This window comes from Triturus cristatus, chromosome 8, assembly GCF_964204655.1.
Source record: "Triturus cristatus chromosome 8, aTriCri1.1, whole genome shotgun sequence".
NCBI classification, from domain to species: Eukaryota; Metazoa; Chordata; class Amphibia; order Caudata; family Salamandridae; genus Triturus; species Triturus cristatus.
Genome location: NC_140591.1, coordinates 248,272,929 through 248,288,557, shown reverse-complemented (window position 1 = coordinate 248,288,557; position 15,629 = coordinate 248,272,929). Strand labels below are relative to the sequence as shown.

Genomic DNA, 15,629 nt, shown 5'->3' with positions numbered 1-15,629 from the left:
AGAGACGATGCTAGTATCCATCAAATACCACCCACATCGCATGTGACCACTACTATAATCACTTCTAAAAGCCACCAAATATCTTGTATTGAACACATCTGGACTGCCTAGTATGCTGAAATAAGGAAATCTGCTTTAACATTGATTCAAAAAGTACATATATAAGTAACAGAAAACACCCATCATTCATGGCTTTCTGCATAATTAGTGGTGTTGTCACTACGAACACCACCAAGTGCATACATAATCCTTAACTATCACAATATCCTCTCTTTGCAACAGAACTCTCTGATCGAAATTTGTCAGAGTCCGTTTTACACCCCCTAATCACTCCTTTGTACCAAGTATCAATATATCATGAAGTAAAAACCGTTAAGTGAACTACACTCTCCCATTATGTATACGGATGATTTCTGTGTCATAAGTTACCTCCAGTAAGCACCACAGGGCTGCGTTGCAGAGGGGTGGTCCAGGCCACGCCCCTTTTTACACCTCAACGTAGCTCTGTGGCGCTTACTGGAGGTACCTGGTGGGCTAGTTGGACCCAGGGACCCTCATGATTCAAGGGGACTTAATCCCCCAACGTACTATGCGCCAGAGGGCGCGTTTGCAGAGGGGTGGAGAAAGGGGGCATGGCCTTTGTCTACCTCTCACCAATACCACTGCGTGGGGCTTACTGGAGGTAAAAGGTAGGCTAGTTGGCCCCTAAAGAACCCCAGCAGTGAAGGGGACTTCAATCCACATCCAAGAGCGTGCCAGGGAGCGCGTTTGTAAAGTGGTGGGCAAAGTGGGCGTGGCCTGGTATGAGTACTTACCAATGCTGCTGTGTGGGACTGACTGGAGGTAATAGTTTGGGAAGTTGGCCCCCAAGGGTGTCCTCGGGGGTTAACTACCCTTCTTGTTACCTCCAGTAAGTCCCACACAGTGGGATTACTAAGACGTCTTCGGAGGCTATGGCCCCCTTTCTCTACCACTCTACAAACGTGCCTCGTGGTAGACTAAAGGATGGGGGATGAAGTCCAATTTAGTCCAGAGGGAGTTTGGGGGCCAGGAATCCCTCCTGGTACCTCCTGTAAGTCCTACGCAGCAGAATTCCTGTGCGTTGGATGGACGACCAGCACCCTTTCTCCACCACTCTGCAAACGCGACTACTAGTTAAAGTAGCATATTTCTGCACCTCTGACTCAGAGGTAGTTTTAATCCCCCTGCCCTATTATGTATGTACTCGGGCCTTCCAGAGGAGGTCATGCTAATCACAGGGGTACACCAACGCATAGTGTTCCCTAGTGTATGTAGGTTTTTTCACAGTATTCTAAGTGTCTTTTAGCATAGCACTGGCTCCGGTCCTGGTTAGTCAGAGTCAGTTACCACCAGTAGCCGTCTGAAAAAGTTGTGGGCACAGGATGATTTTGCAACAAGGCCTCTTTCTGCTCCTCTGGTGGTTCTCTCTGCACATGTCTTGCTTCTTCCTGCTCTTTTATTTGTCTTCGTGGACTTCTGTTGCTTCTTTCTGCATTTCTTTTGCTTCTTTCTGTGTTTTTCCTTCTTTCTTCACATGTCCTCCCTCTGTAGGCATAGTTAGAAACAAGCATTTAAAAAACCTTTGAAATTCACTTAAAAAAGCCATAGGTTTCAGGCACGTTATAGTTAGAAATTAGCATTTAAAAAACCTTTGAAATTCACTGAAAAAACCATAGGTTTTAGGGAAAGTTATAGTTAGTTTGACATTTCACTTGTACAAAACCAGAGAAACTCCCCCGTTATAATTAGTTCAGCTAACTATAACTCACGTACCCGCAATGCACTGCTGATGACGTCACATATTACATCACTCATGACATGGTCAGTGACATCACTGATGACATCACTGATGACTTCTCAAATGACATCACTGATGAAATCATCCATGTGATAATTTGATGCATCTTCTCACACCCTTATATAACCATTGATACACCCATTCTAAATTACAGACTGCCATTCTCAAAACTATAGACACTCCAACACCAATAACTACATACCCACTCACTGATTCTTAGGTTTAGACACACATCCACTCACTCATCCGTACAGTCACTCATACTTATGGTCACTCAGTACAGGACTATCATATGCACTCATACACCTATATAGACACTCACACACCACCACTCATCCATAGAGGTACTCACACACTGAGTCAGTCATGCAAATAATTAATCACACTGTCATTTACTTACCTATACAGTCATACACACACCAGCTCACTTACTCATACAAATACTAGCACATTCTTAAGCTCTTATACAATCACTGATACAAGCACACACTCATCCATACAGCCACTCTCACAATCACACACTCTCACTTATAGCCATTTATATGCTCCAACACACATATATACTGCCTTTTGCATATGTAGTTACTCACACATGTACCACTGAGATGTACATTCACTCACTAACACACCCATACACACACTCACCCACCCATACAGTCCATCACAGAAGCACTCTTGAAACCATGCACCCAGTGAATCACCCACTCACACATCTATGCACAGAGTCACACACACCCCACCCACACAAACACTCAGGCACCCATACAGATACTCAGACAACCAATCAATAACCCATATAGACACTCATGTAACTATTCACAAACCCATGCAGCCGCTTACACACCAACAGACAGATGGATACGGACATTCACACAGTTTGGTCACTAACCCATGCATGCAGTAAAATACATTTATTCACTCACTTATAGAGTCAGTCACACACCTACTAAATCATCCATTCAGACACTTATACACCCACTCATTCTTCAATACGCCTTTCCCTATATATATTAAACATATTTAAACTTTACAGAAACACACAGTCACTGGATGATGTCATCAGGGCTGTCATCAGTGATGTCATTTGAGATGTCATCAGTGATGTCATCAGTGATGTCACTGACCATGTCATGAGTGATGTAATATGTGATGTCATCAGCAGTGCATTGCGGGGGCGCGAATTATAGTTAGCTGAACTAATTATAATGGGTACATTTCTCTGGTTTAGAATTTTCAGATTTCCTATGGAAACACGATCCTAACTATAACTATCTACTGGCGACCGCCAGTAGATAATATATATATATATATATATATATATATATATATATATATATATATATATATATATATATATATATATATATATATATATATATATATATATATGTATATATTAGCCGAAATGCATTATGCCTGTGTTCTTTGGTGAATTAAAGGCTGCCAAGAAATTCCCCGCTGTGTCCTCTGGTCTTTCTATATGGAGGGACTTGTTTGCATATTTTCACGCGTTGGCCAGTTATGCGTGTACAGAGGACCCGCCTTATAAGTGGCCTACGACAAATATTGGCAACGAGTTTGAAAGAATCCAAGGTATTGGAAGTTGCAGGCCTGCCCCGGGGACAAGCCAGACATGTGATCGCTGCTGCTAGCAGTCCGTGATTTCATGGGGACGTGGGATTACTTAATTTGCACGCCACGGCCCGACTTTGGATCTTGCACCTGTGGTAGAGGCGTTGGGGACTCGAGGCTGCCCGTAACACCATGATTGTGGGATTCACTCGGCTGACATTTGCCCTCTCCCCCCCTTGCTGGGCACACAAGCACTCACAGTAGTATATCATGGCTCCGTCATCCATACTCACCGGGACAATGCCTGCTGGGAATTGAAGTTCATTGAACAACCGACGGCAGCTGGAGGCAATAAATAACGGAGCCAGCTACACTCCAACTAATGGGAGCGCCGCAGAACACCAAGGGAGGAAGCGAGTGAAACCTGAAGCAACTGGGCGTCTGACGAAGGCATTAGCCGAAATGCATTATGACTGTGTTGTTTGGTGAATTAAAGGCTGCCAAGAAATTCCCCGCTGTGTCCTCTGGTCTTTCTATATGGAGGGACTTGTTTGCATATTTTCACGCGTTGGCCAGTTATGCGTGTACAGAGGACCCACCTTATAAGTGGCCTACGACAAATATTGGCAACGAGTTTGAAAGAATCCAAGGTATTGGAAGTTGCAGGCCCGCCCCGGGGACAAGCAAGACATGTGACCGCTGCTGCTAGCAGTCCGTGATTTCATGGGGACGTGGGATTACTTAATTTGCACACCACGGCCCGTCTTTGGATCTTGCACCTGTGGTAGAGGCGTTGGGGACTCGAGGCTGCCCGTAACACCATGATTGTGGGATTCACTCGGCTGACATTTGCCCTCTCCCCCCCTTGCTGGGCACACAAGCACTCACAGTAGTATATCATGGCTCCGTCATCCATACTCACCGGGACAATGCCTGCTGGGAATTGAGGTTCAGTGAACAACTGACGGCAGCTGGAGGCAATAAATAACAGAGCCAGCTACACTCCAACTAATGGGAGCGCCGCAGAACACCAAGGGAGGAAGCGTGTGAAACCCGAAGCAACTGGGCGTCTGACGAAGGCATTAGCCGAAATGCATTATGCCTGTGTTGTTTGGTGAATTAAAGGCTGCCAAGAAATTCCCCGCTGTGTCCTCTGGTCTTTCTATATGGAAGGACTTGTTTGCATAGTTTCACGCGTTGGCCAGTTATGCGTGTACAAAGGACCTGCCTTATAAGTGGCCTACGACAAATATTGGCAACGAGTTTGAAAGAATCTAAGGTATTGGAAGTTGCAGGCCCGCCCCGGGGACAAGCCAGACATGTGACCGCTGCTGCTAGCAGTCCGTGATTTCATGGGGACGTGGGATTACTTAATTTGCACGCCATGGCCGTCTTTGGATCTTGCACCTGTGGTAGAGGCGTTGGGGACTCGAGGCTGCCCGTAACACCATGATTGTGGGATTCACTCGGCTGACATTTGCCCTCTCCCCCCCTTGCTGGGCACACAAGCACTCACAGTAGTATATCATGGCTCCGTCATCCATACTCACCGGGACAATGCCTGCTGGGAATTGAGGTTCAGTGAACAACTGACGGCAGCTGGAGGCAATAAATAACAGAGCCAGCTACACTCCAACTAATGGGAGCGCCGCAGAACACCAAGGGAGGAAGCGTGTGAAACCCGAAGCAACTGGGCGTCTGACGAAGGCATTAGCCGAAATGCATTATGCCTGTGTTGTTTGGTGAATTAAAGGCTGCCAAGAAATTCCCCGCTGTGTCCTCTGGTCTTTCTATATGGAAGGACTTGTTTGCATAGTTTCACGCGTTGGCCAGTTATGCGTGTACAAAGGACCTGCCTTATAAGTGGCCTACGACAAATATTGGCAACGAGTTTGAAAGAATCTAAGGTATTGGAAGTTGCAGGCCCGCCCCGGGGACAAGCCAGACATGTGACCGCTGCTGCTAGCAGTCCGTGATTTCATGGGGACGTGGGATTACTTAATTTGCACGCCACGGCCCGTCTTTGGATCTTGCACCTGTGGTAGAGGCGTTGGGGACTCGAGGCTGCCCGTAACACCATGATTGTGGGATTCACTCGGCTGACATTTGCCCTCTCCCCCCCTTGCTGGGCACACAAGCACTCACAGTAGTATATCATGGCTTCGTCATCCATACTCACCGGGACAATGCCTGCTGGGAATTGAAGTTCAGTGAACAACTGACGGCAGCTGGAGGCAATAAATAATGGAGCCAGCTACACTCCAACTAATGGGAGCGCCGCAGAACACCAAGGGAGGAAGCGAGTGAAACCCGAAGCAACTGGGCGTCTGACAAAGGCATTAGCCGAAATGCATTATGCCTGTGTTGTTTGGTGAATTAAAGGCTGCCAAGAAATTCCCCGCTGTGTCCTCTGGTCTTTTTATATGGAGGGACTTGTTTGCATATTTTCACGCGTTGGCCAGTTATGCGTGTACAGAGGACCCGCCTTATAAGTGGCCTACGACAAATATTGGCAACGAGTTTGAAAGAATCCAATGTATTGGAAGTTGCAGGCCCGCCCCGGGGACAAGCCAGACATGTGACCGCTGCTGCTAGCAGTCCGTGATTTCATGGGGACGTGGGATTACTTAATTTGCACGCCACGGCCCGTCTTTGGATCTTGCACCTGTGGTAGAGGCGTTGGGGACTCGAGGCTTCCCGTAACACCATGATTGTGGGATTCACTCGGCTGACATTTGCCCTCTCCCCCCCTTGCTGGGCACACAAGCACTCACAGTAGTATATCATGGCTCCGTCATCCATACTCACCGGGACAATGCCTGCTGGGAATTGAAGTTCAGTGAACAACTGACGGCAGCTGGAGGCAATAAATAACGGAGCCAGCTACACTCCAACTAATGGGAGCGCCGCAGAACACCAAGGGAGGAAGCGAGTGAAACCCGAAGCAACTGGGCGTCTGACGAAGGCATTAGCCGAAATGCATTATGCCTGTGTTGTTTGGTGAATTAAAGGCTACCAAGAAATTTCCCGCTGTGTCCTCTGGTCTTTCTATATGGAGGGACTTGTTTGCATATATATATGTATATATACACACACACACACTCATTCATTTATATACTTCTCTAGATAATATTAATCTATTTACTAGGCTGGGTGTATTGTGATCATACTGCCCCGGACATATCCTCTTCATAGGAAGATTACAGGTTATAAATCCCTTCTGCTGGAAATTCCAAATGATTTGTATTGTGGGTTTAAAGAAACAAAGAGTGGCACATTTTGAGGATACTCGAGTCCATTCCCTTTACTGAGAAAGGGAGTTTTCTGACCTAGCCCCATGATCTCTGTCTCAGACATTTCTGGTTCTGTTGCTTCCTTATCTGTAGATGATGTAGTTAGAGACTAAGTTTCAGGATTCAATGATTTGTTTAATGGTGCCCTATGCTTTTGATGAAGATGAGTGACTGTTTTAAACCTTTAGTTACTCCACACAATGTGAGTATGATTTGCAAGAAAGAAGGCAAACAATTTTACTCCAATGCTCTTGAAGACCTTCAATATGTAAAGCGCTCGGATACCCTTAAGGTATCCAAGCGCTTTACATATTGAGGGGCTTCAAGAGCATTGGACTAAAATAGTTTGTGATGGGGTTGCTTGGTTACTTCAGGAATATATGAGGTTACAACGCAAACAATTACAACGCATGCTTTTACAACGCAGTTTTTACATCATAACTACCATTACATTGCATGATTTTACAACGCATGCCATTACAATGCATTGTGCATTACATTAGTAATGCTATTTTATCAATGTAATCAGAAAATAAATTATATGCTATTTGACCTCGATGACAACATAGAGGGAACTTTACATGGCCTTCAGCTACTATGGAGAGATTATGTTTTTTTATTGGAAACATAAGTCTGCAGCTTTTTAGTAAACAGTACTTGCTGCTACAGTTAATTAGTATATATAGTGAATTTTCAAGTCAGGATATGTATTCATATTAATAAAGTCAGGGATGCAAAACAGTCTAAAAGGGATGCAAATGACTAACACACAGTCTTTATACGTAAATGAAGACCTCCGGACTCTGTCACGACAAAGGCTCACCGTATCATGAGTCTCCCTTTAGTTACAACAGTATGATGGTTCTCCATTTACCAAGGTACTGATTTTCTGATTTTCTGAAATAATTTTGCAACTATCGAATTCCAGTGAGAAATGGGTGACTTTTAATCCTGTCACAAAATGTATGCCTTGAGGAAATGGCCTGCACGCATCAAAACACATGTAGGCAGGAGTTAATAATATTTTGTTGAGAGATCAATGCTATCTGAAGCCGAATTGTGAACTTTAACAATATTGTGAGTGTGTATAACAAACAAGAAGTCACTGATATTCCTTGTGCTTTTGCACAGCAGCATATTTGCATTTGTCGCTAGAAATGCTTTCTTCCTTACTTATTTTAGAAGTAGAGCTTCTTAGATTAATAGTTGTCCTAATTGTAATTGAGGACTCTGTTCTTGACATTTAAGTATATCTTGCATGACAAAATGCTATTGGTTTCTAGTGTATTTGCCTTGCTGTGAGGTGCATTATAAGGCCCTGGTTGTGACAATGATTGCTTGGAAGTCACTTAGGCCTGCACTGCCATTTACCACGAGTGTCCCTGTGCCAACAATAATTGACACTGTGAGGTGAAGAGGAAAAGCATTCAATGCCTGCTCAAGGAGGACCCGATAGAGGTTAGGAACTCAGATGTAGCATGATATAATAAATAACACTCTGTATCCAGTCAGTATGAGGAATTGCAAGGTCAATGGGACAGTTAATGTACATGTAGGTAAATAGAACAGTTACAAATAAGATAAAAGTCCAAATACAGAAAGGCACCAGCACAGCCTGCGGCTGAGATATGCCCTAAAGTGCCCATAGTTCCTTACCATTATCCACTATACTTGTCCGTAACCTTGCTCTCTTGGCCAATGTTATACTACAGTACTGCGCTCAGGTTTCACCTTGTTCTACACAGTTCAAATGTTCTCCCTTGAAAGGAATGTAGAATGTCCTAACTCTGGCCAAGTTCTTTGAAGAGGTCTTGCTCCAGCACAGCAAATCCACACACAGGATTCAGATGAGGTGTTAACTTATGGTCAAAAAAATCTAAAACTGGGGTGATCCCAGAAGGTGGGAGAAGGTTTGGGGTAAATGGAATGTCAATAGGAGATGTCCATGTACTGCCCCCTCTACACTATCAATTGATGCCTCCATTCCGGGCTTTAATGTCATTAATGTATGCAGTAATCGGGCCATGCCAAAGAACCTGGAGCGATATTGACAAAAGTAAACCTATGTTGTGCATGATTTACTTGAATGTACTACTACTGTGGTGTATATCTACCCATATGGTTTGCTGTATTAATAATAAAAAGATGTTGAAAAAAAGTCTAAAACAATTAACCAGGTCCAAATCACGCCGACCCAAAATTGAAACATGGTCCTTCCAATGGTTTTGGCAGCCCACAGTGCTGGTCATAACTGGGTATAGCCCAAGTCCCAGATTCATTTGAATGTTTAATGGGTCACAGTCTCATTGTATAGGAAACAGATGACAAATATGACAGTACCCTCACTATTCTTTTAAGGTTTTTAACAGTTAGTATTGGGGCCAATTTCTATTTAATGTTAGCAGTAGCCTCCAAAAGCCATTATAAACGGCTGTATCTTTGGAAGTCACAAGGCTCAAAGATAATGTCAGTGGTCTGCAATCAGAGTTTGTCACCTATAGCCCACATAACCAAATCCCACACCAGGAGTGTGATGATGCAAGATTTCCTGAGCCTTCTGAAAGTGGATGAAAATGGAATATTCCTCCTATGGTTACTGGGTGGGACAGGAATGGTGCAGGTTCATCCACCCGATGTTGCTGAGGCATCACTTCAGTTTCATAGCTCACTTGATGTTTGTCTTAGGCCTTCTTGTCTTCTCGTGGCCAGTTGGAATTCAGGAATCTTGTTTGAGTTGAGTGACATTGGTCCATTGAGGCATCCTCCATGGTGATTCTTCAGTCATCTGGGTCTTGTGAGGTTTTCCAGGGATCAAGGTGAATATTCTACTAGCATTCCATGGTGATTCTTCAGTCATCTGGGTCTTGTGAGGTTTTCCAGGGATCAAGGTGAATATTCTACTAGCATATGGATTTTAGCTACTTCAGTCATCTGGGTCTTGTGAGGTTTTCCAGGGATCAAGGTGAATATTCTACTAGCACTCCATGGTGATTCTTCAGTCATCTGGGTCTTGTGAGGTTTTCCAGGGATCAAGGTGAATATTCTACTAGCATATGGATTTCAGCTACTCTTGCAGGATGCTAGTCTTTTCTTCCCTTCACAGGTTGCCACAATAAAGTTTTATATAGAGGTCCAGCCTTGGATCCAGTGTGAAGTGGGTGCAGTTACAGTTGTTTCTGTAATACATTACCCTGTGCTGTGCATAGAATATCAAGGAAGTTCAAATGATGCACAAAGTGCTGGCTCAAGAGTGCCAGTATGAGTTGCTTAGTAGTGGCCAAATAACTTGGATCAAGATGTCGGGTGCCATGAGGGACCTAATGGTGGGCGTGGGTCTTCTGTCCGCTGGAAGGAAAACATGTATCCAATTAGTGGACACTAAGGATCGAGTTCTGGAATATTTTTCTGTATTGTGATTGTTTAGGGGGTATAGCCCTCACCTCGTAAAAAATACCCTTCAATCCCCCTCTTTGTGTATACAGTTATACTAGTATATACTAGGTGCGGGAAGCCATAGCTATGCTCAAACTGCAGACCATAAATCCATTTATAAAAAGATGAAATCCCACCTTTTTTCTTCCTAGTTCTGCTGCTCGCTAGCTTAACTCTCTCTGCAGCAATCTTGGGTAAAGACACCAATCATATAACCATGCACACTACAAATACACTTATCAATCAATCAAATTTCTAATCCACTTTTTCCATCCTAGTGGCACAAGAGTTCACACGTCAGACCACATTGAAACTAGTAAACTTGCCTTTGTATGTTCTGAGACCTAGCATAATAACTATTGGAAGGTGACAACGGTAGCACAGATTGGTTGAGACGGGAGCTGAATGTCACTTAAACAGTGGGAAAACTACAGTAAGAAACAACTGGACTGGAAGACTTGCATTTTAAATGAGGTGAAACAGAAAAATAACAGGAATGAGTGTGAAATTCTCAAAGCTCACATCCTGCAAGGTATCAAGTGCCTCTAGTGTACTTATTTTTCTATGTACACTGTTGTTACTTAGTTAAATGTACATTTACTGGCTGGTAAGAAAACTATCACATTCAGGGATCTGGTAGTGATATTTAAAATTACACAACAACTGATATTCTTTAAAAATAATACTAGGTAACTTCATAATTCCTATGTTTAATTGTGGGGAGTTATTTCATTGACTAAATTGGTATAAATATTGTTTTGGTTCAAGGGTAGTGTGGACCTTCTAAAATGATTCAGGTTTGGATAATTGCTGCAAAGTGCTGCTTCTTTATCAAACCTACACATTCACCTCAGTATTCCTATGGTATTTCTCCATTAGCCAAGAATAGATATGGATGATTGTTTGGGTGTGTCTGAAACCTTTTCTGATGCCAAAGGTTACTGCAATTGTCACACAGCATGCTCCAAATCCGGTTAGACCGGAACCTATAGTCAGTCTCTAGGGAGGGGATGGAAGAGGTGCTATCAAGGTAAATGATCAAAAGATCAAAACAAATGTCTTAATGAAATATGATCATGATAACATTGAACTTGGTCAGTAATGTCCCTACAACTCCTTAGTCAACTCTAAGGGATATCTGCTCTGATGATCTCTCTGCCAATCGCTTCTCAATACCTCACCTATGTAAAATTTGCTATCAAATCAATAACAACTATACCTATGTTACCCACTTACTAGAGATCGTTCAGAAGCCAAGGAATTGTGCCCATGGGCAATGACTTTTTTGCTTTTCTCCTTTAGATCACGGTGATCCTTTTCCATTTGATGGTAAAGAAAATGAGCTGGCACATGCCTTTGCACCTGGTTCTGGAATAGGAGGAGATGTTCATTTCGATGAAGACGAGAAATGGTCAACAAACGAACTTGGTAAAACACATAACTAAGAGTGATAAAATTGCATCTTCTATGTGCCATTCTACTTGATGTGATCATATTGTTTAGACAAAATTAAATTGACAGATGTATGTAATGTATGTAATGATTTCATCAGTGTCATCAGTGGTGCTTAGAAGTGTTATTTTGTGACATAGCAAGCAACAGTGATAACATGCAGTACCATTACTGTAACAATGGGCAAGAGTAGTGGGTTTTCTGTATTACTTAGCACCCCACCAGATAAGCAGCATATTGCATCATTTGATTACTTTCAGGCCAATGCACCTAACGGCACAAGCAAGGGCAAATCAGGACACAGAAGGCTGCCCTTACTTTTATCCTAACTACCCTTCAGATATGTTGAGGTCAGAGTTATCATCAAATACATGCTGTAGGAAGATTCTCTACTGTTCTTGCTTCCTAATTTCATAAAATGCAATGGGGAAATGTATTTATTTATGTGAATAACCAGCTACAAAGTTGCATGAATTACTACATAAAGACTACATATAGTTAATTACATTTTGCCCAATTCCATCAGGAAAAAAAATCCTTTCCTAATTGCTCAGAAATAATGCTATTATAAACTTCAGAAAAAAAGAAAGTAAAATGTACCATAAAAATTATCAGGGGTCATGTTAGTATGTATCTGCTCTCACAGAGTTGCAATGGCTCTGGCAATAGGCTGTAATATATGCTTTAAATGAAGATTACACAATACGGTATACAAAAAGTGATGAATGGAATGCTTGAATTAATCTCAGCCACTGGTAATCATTTGGGCTGCATCACAATTGATCAATATTTTGCACACCATGCCACCTCAGTTTAGACCCAGCTATATGTAAATCAGTTTTGACACTGCTCCAATAGGAACAGTACAACACAAACTGCAAAACAAGGACCTCCCTGAACCAAAACACAAGAAATAAGAACAATAATTCTACTGAATGTTTTCTGACTTCTAGAAATGTTAGTTCCTCCTTTGATTGTTATAACTACATTTTTATTTGTTGGGACTCTGGAAGTTGGATATCCCATGTGCTGTGATTAAAATGAAGAAATCAATATAGTTTTTACGCAAGTCAAGGAAGTTTTTATTTTACTATGTCCTTATTAAATTTAATTCCATCGCACACAAATTGTTCTACTAGTTTTTTTCTTTATTTTACACTTATGTATGCTCTCTCCGTCGGTACCTCTCGCGGCTACTGAGCTCAGTAGCCGCGAGAGGTACCGACGGAGAGAGCGGTGCCTCCTAACCTGAGCAGTTGCCAGGTGAGGTGAGGCGCATACCCAGAAGTATTCGGGTATTTTCCCTGTACCAGGAACAAGGTCCAGGTTGTATGATTTATGAGATATTTGTATTAAATACACCACTACTTTGCAGTAGCTTTCTGGTCCTGACGAAAGCTGGGATATAATTTATCCGAGAGCTGAAACATGTAGACCAGTCTTTTCCAACACAGTTATTTGTTTAAACTGTCATAGCACTGTTTTATTTTATTTTGGTATCAAGGTAGCACTCTAATAAAAACATTTTTGTGCCTTGTTAACCAATTTTAATCATCACTTTCCGTATCACGTGCACTGCATACATCACCCCTTATCATCAATACCGTGGTCTCCCTCGATTCAAACAATATACCGATAGATACATTTGGGACACACATTGAACCAGTATCTACGTTCATCTGGTAGAGGATGGTTCTCTGGCGAAGTTCCTGGGTTCCCAAATGATGAAGCGAGCCACTTGTCGTGGGTGATGGGAATCTTTCTCATGCATACACATACCCATTGGGACATTTTGGACATTTTTGACAGCAGTTAGATTTGTATCAGTATTCACTGAGTGGTAGCGTTAAGGTCATAAAACTATTTTTGACTCACAGTTTTTCTTATATATATGTTGAATTGGGGATTATAAACTGTTGGAGTCTTTAAACCATATCCCTTAGACCCCCACTCTTTTTTGAGATATCCTATTACTCTCACAGAAGCAATCCATTTTAAAGCATTTTCATGGATTCTGATACTGTGAAGTCTTTGCAGTAGCGTGCAGTGGTGGACGGTGGACGGTGTTAAATGAAGCTGATAAATCAAGAAAATTTAACACAACTACACAGTTTTAGTGCTCTTTGAGTTTTAGATCATCCCAGATTGATATGAGGTATGCACTGATGGAGGGGTATTAGTGTTTGTTTCTGTGGTGATTAAGTCCTGCATTGTTGTGGTGCTGTCTCCTTTTGCCTTCAGGTAATTTTAAATCTTTTTAATGTTCTAGCTCAATTCATTGAAGATCACAGAAATCTTGTGTTTCAGTCATGGTGTTTCTGTGTTTTGGCACTCTGTGCTTTTTGTGGTCAACTCTGGGTGTGGTTTTTGTTGGTATCCGTTTGTCCAGTAGAGTGGAGATCCAGATGTAAAAGGTGTGCATGTCCATCGTCAGCAGGTTTATTGGGGTTTTTTCAAGGTGGGTGTTAAGTTGCTGGATGTCTGTTTTCTCCATTGTCTGTAGAAGTATTTGCTGTTGTTGGTTTTTGTTGTCTTTGAAGTGTTGTTATTGATAGGCGTGTAGATCTTGAAGGTGATGATATTGTGGTTGTTCCATCTTATGGTTGTCTTTAACTGTGGGTTGTCCTAAGGGTGCAAATATGACATCTAGAGTGTGTTCTTCATCCAGTAACCTTAATGCAGATGCATCATTCTGCAATAAACTTGCTACCTTTTTCATTAACTTCAAGCTCAAGCACAGAGGGGAGGTGCTCGAATGGCAATCCACAGGCAGCTGGGGATAACGACAACTCACAGCCAAAGGAGGTTAATTGGGACAAAGATGGAAAGATGAGCTAGAAAGCCACTACTTTGGGGCCTGACGTATCAGGACGGACCCAATCCATTAACTCCACTCTCTCTGCATTCTCCCCTCTCACAACAGACCAAGTTACCAACTGGTTCAAGCAAATTAAGTCAGGCTCACCTTCTGACCCATGTTCGCCCAGAGTCTTAAAGCTAGCTTCTATCGTAGTTCCTGAACATCTCTTGGGGATATTTAAGTAAATGCTCCAGTCGGTATATTTCCCAAAAAAATGGAAAATCGCATCAATCCTTCCTCTTTTAAAAAAACCCCAATCTGGATGCCAATAATCCCAATAATTACAGGCCAATCTCTCGACTTGCCTTCCCAGCCAAACTGATTGAGAAAGCTATAAACACCGAGCTCATTCTATTTATCCAGGAGCACAATTTACTGGATCCATCACAGTTTGGTTTCAGAAGCCAACATTGTACAGAGACAGCCCTGATTACAGCTACAGAATATGTCAGAACTACTCTAGACAAATGAGGGAATATTGCCCTAATTTTGTTAGACCTCTCGGCAGCGTTCGACACTGTCAACCATCAACTCCTTATCAACCGGCTGTCCAAGTTTGAAGTCTGAGGTACAGCCCTTAAACTCCTCAGCTCATTTCTCACTGACAGACTTCAGTATGTGGAATGTAACGATCACAGATCCTCGTCTTTCACCCTTCCATGTGGCGTACCACAAGGGTCTCCATTGAACCCTACTCTTTTTAATTTATACGTCACACCCCCGACTTCCCAAATCAAAGACATAGGATTTTTGGTTGTCTCTTATGCTGACAACACCCAAATTGTAGTGTCTGTAACAGAGATTGCAGATAACACAGCTAAATGCTTTCGCAACTCCATTGCACAGATCGGGAGCCGGATGTCAAAAAATAGTCTGAAACTGAACTCAGGCAAAACTGAGGTTCTACTCTTTGGCAAGAAACCCTCTTTCTGGTCTCCTTCCTGGTGGCCTCAAGGGCTAGGTTCCCTCCTCATTCCGGTGCCAAAAGTGGGAGTACAGTTTGATGAAAAGCTGTCTTTTGTGGGACATGCCAATGCCATTACCTCATCATGTTTTTTCATCTTTGAATCACTCAGGAAGGTTTTTTCTTTTATCCCTATGGACCTACGCAAAGCAGTGATCACAACACTGATCTTCTCTAAAAGAGATTACTGCAACAGACTCTTCCTGACCGCCCATAAGAAAGCACTGGACAAACTAC

General features: G+C 42.7%; 1 protein-coding gene across 1 annotated transcript in view; it reads left to right on the top strand.

Moving 5' to 3' along the window:
* LOC146801918 (matrilysin-like) overlaps positions 1-15,629 on the top strand; it is a 155,606-nt gene that overhangs the window by 106,642 nt on the left and 33,335 nt on the right. The window contains exon 4 of the mRNA XM_085624064.1: positions 11,419-11,544. Within this exon, the coding sequence (XP_085480190.1) occupies positions 11,419-11,544 (126 nt within the window). The remainder of the gene's footprint in view (positions 1-11,418; positions 11,545-15,629) is intronic.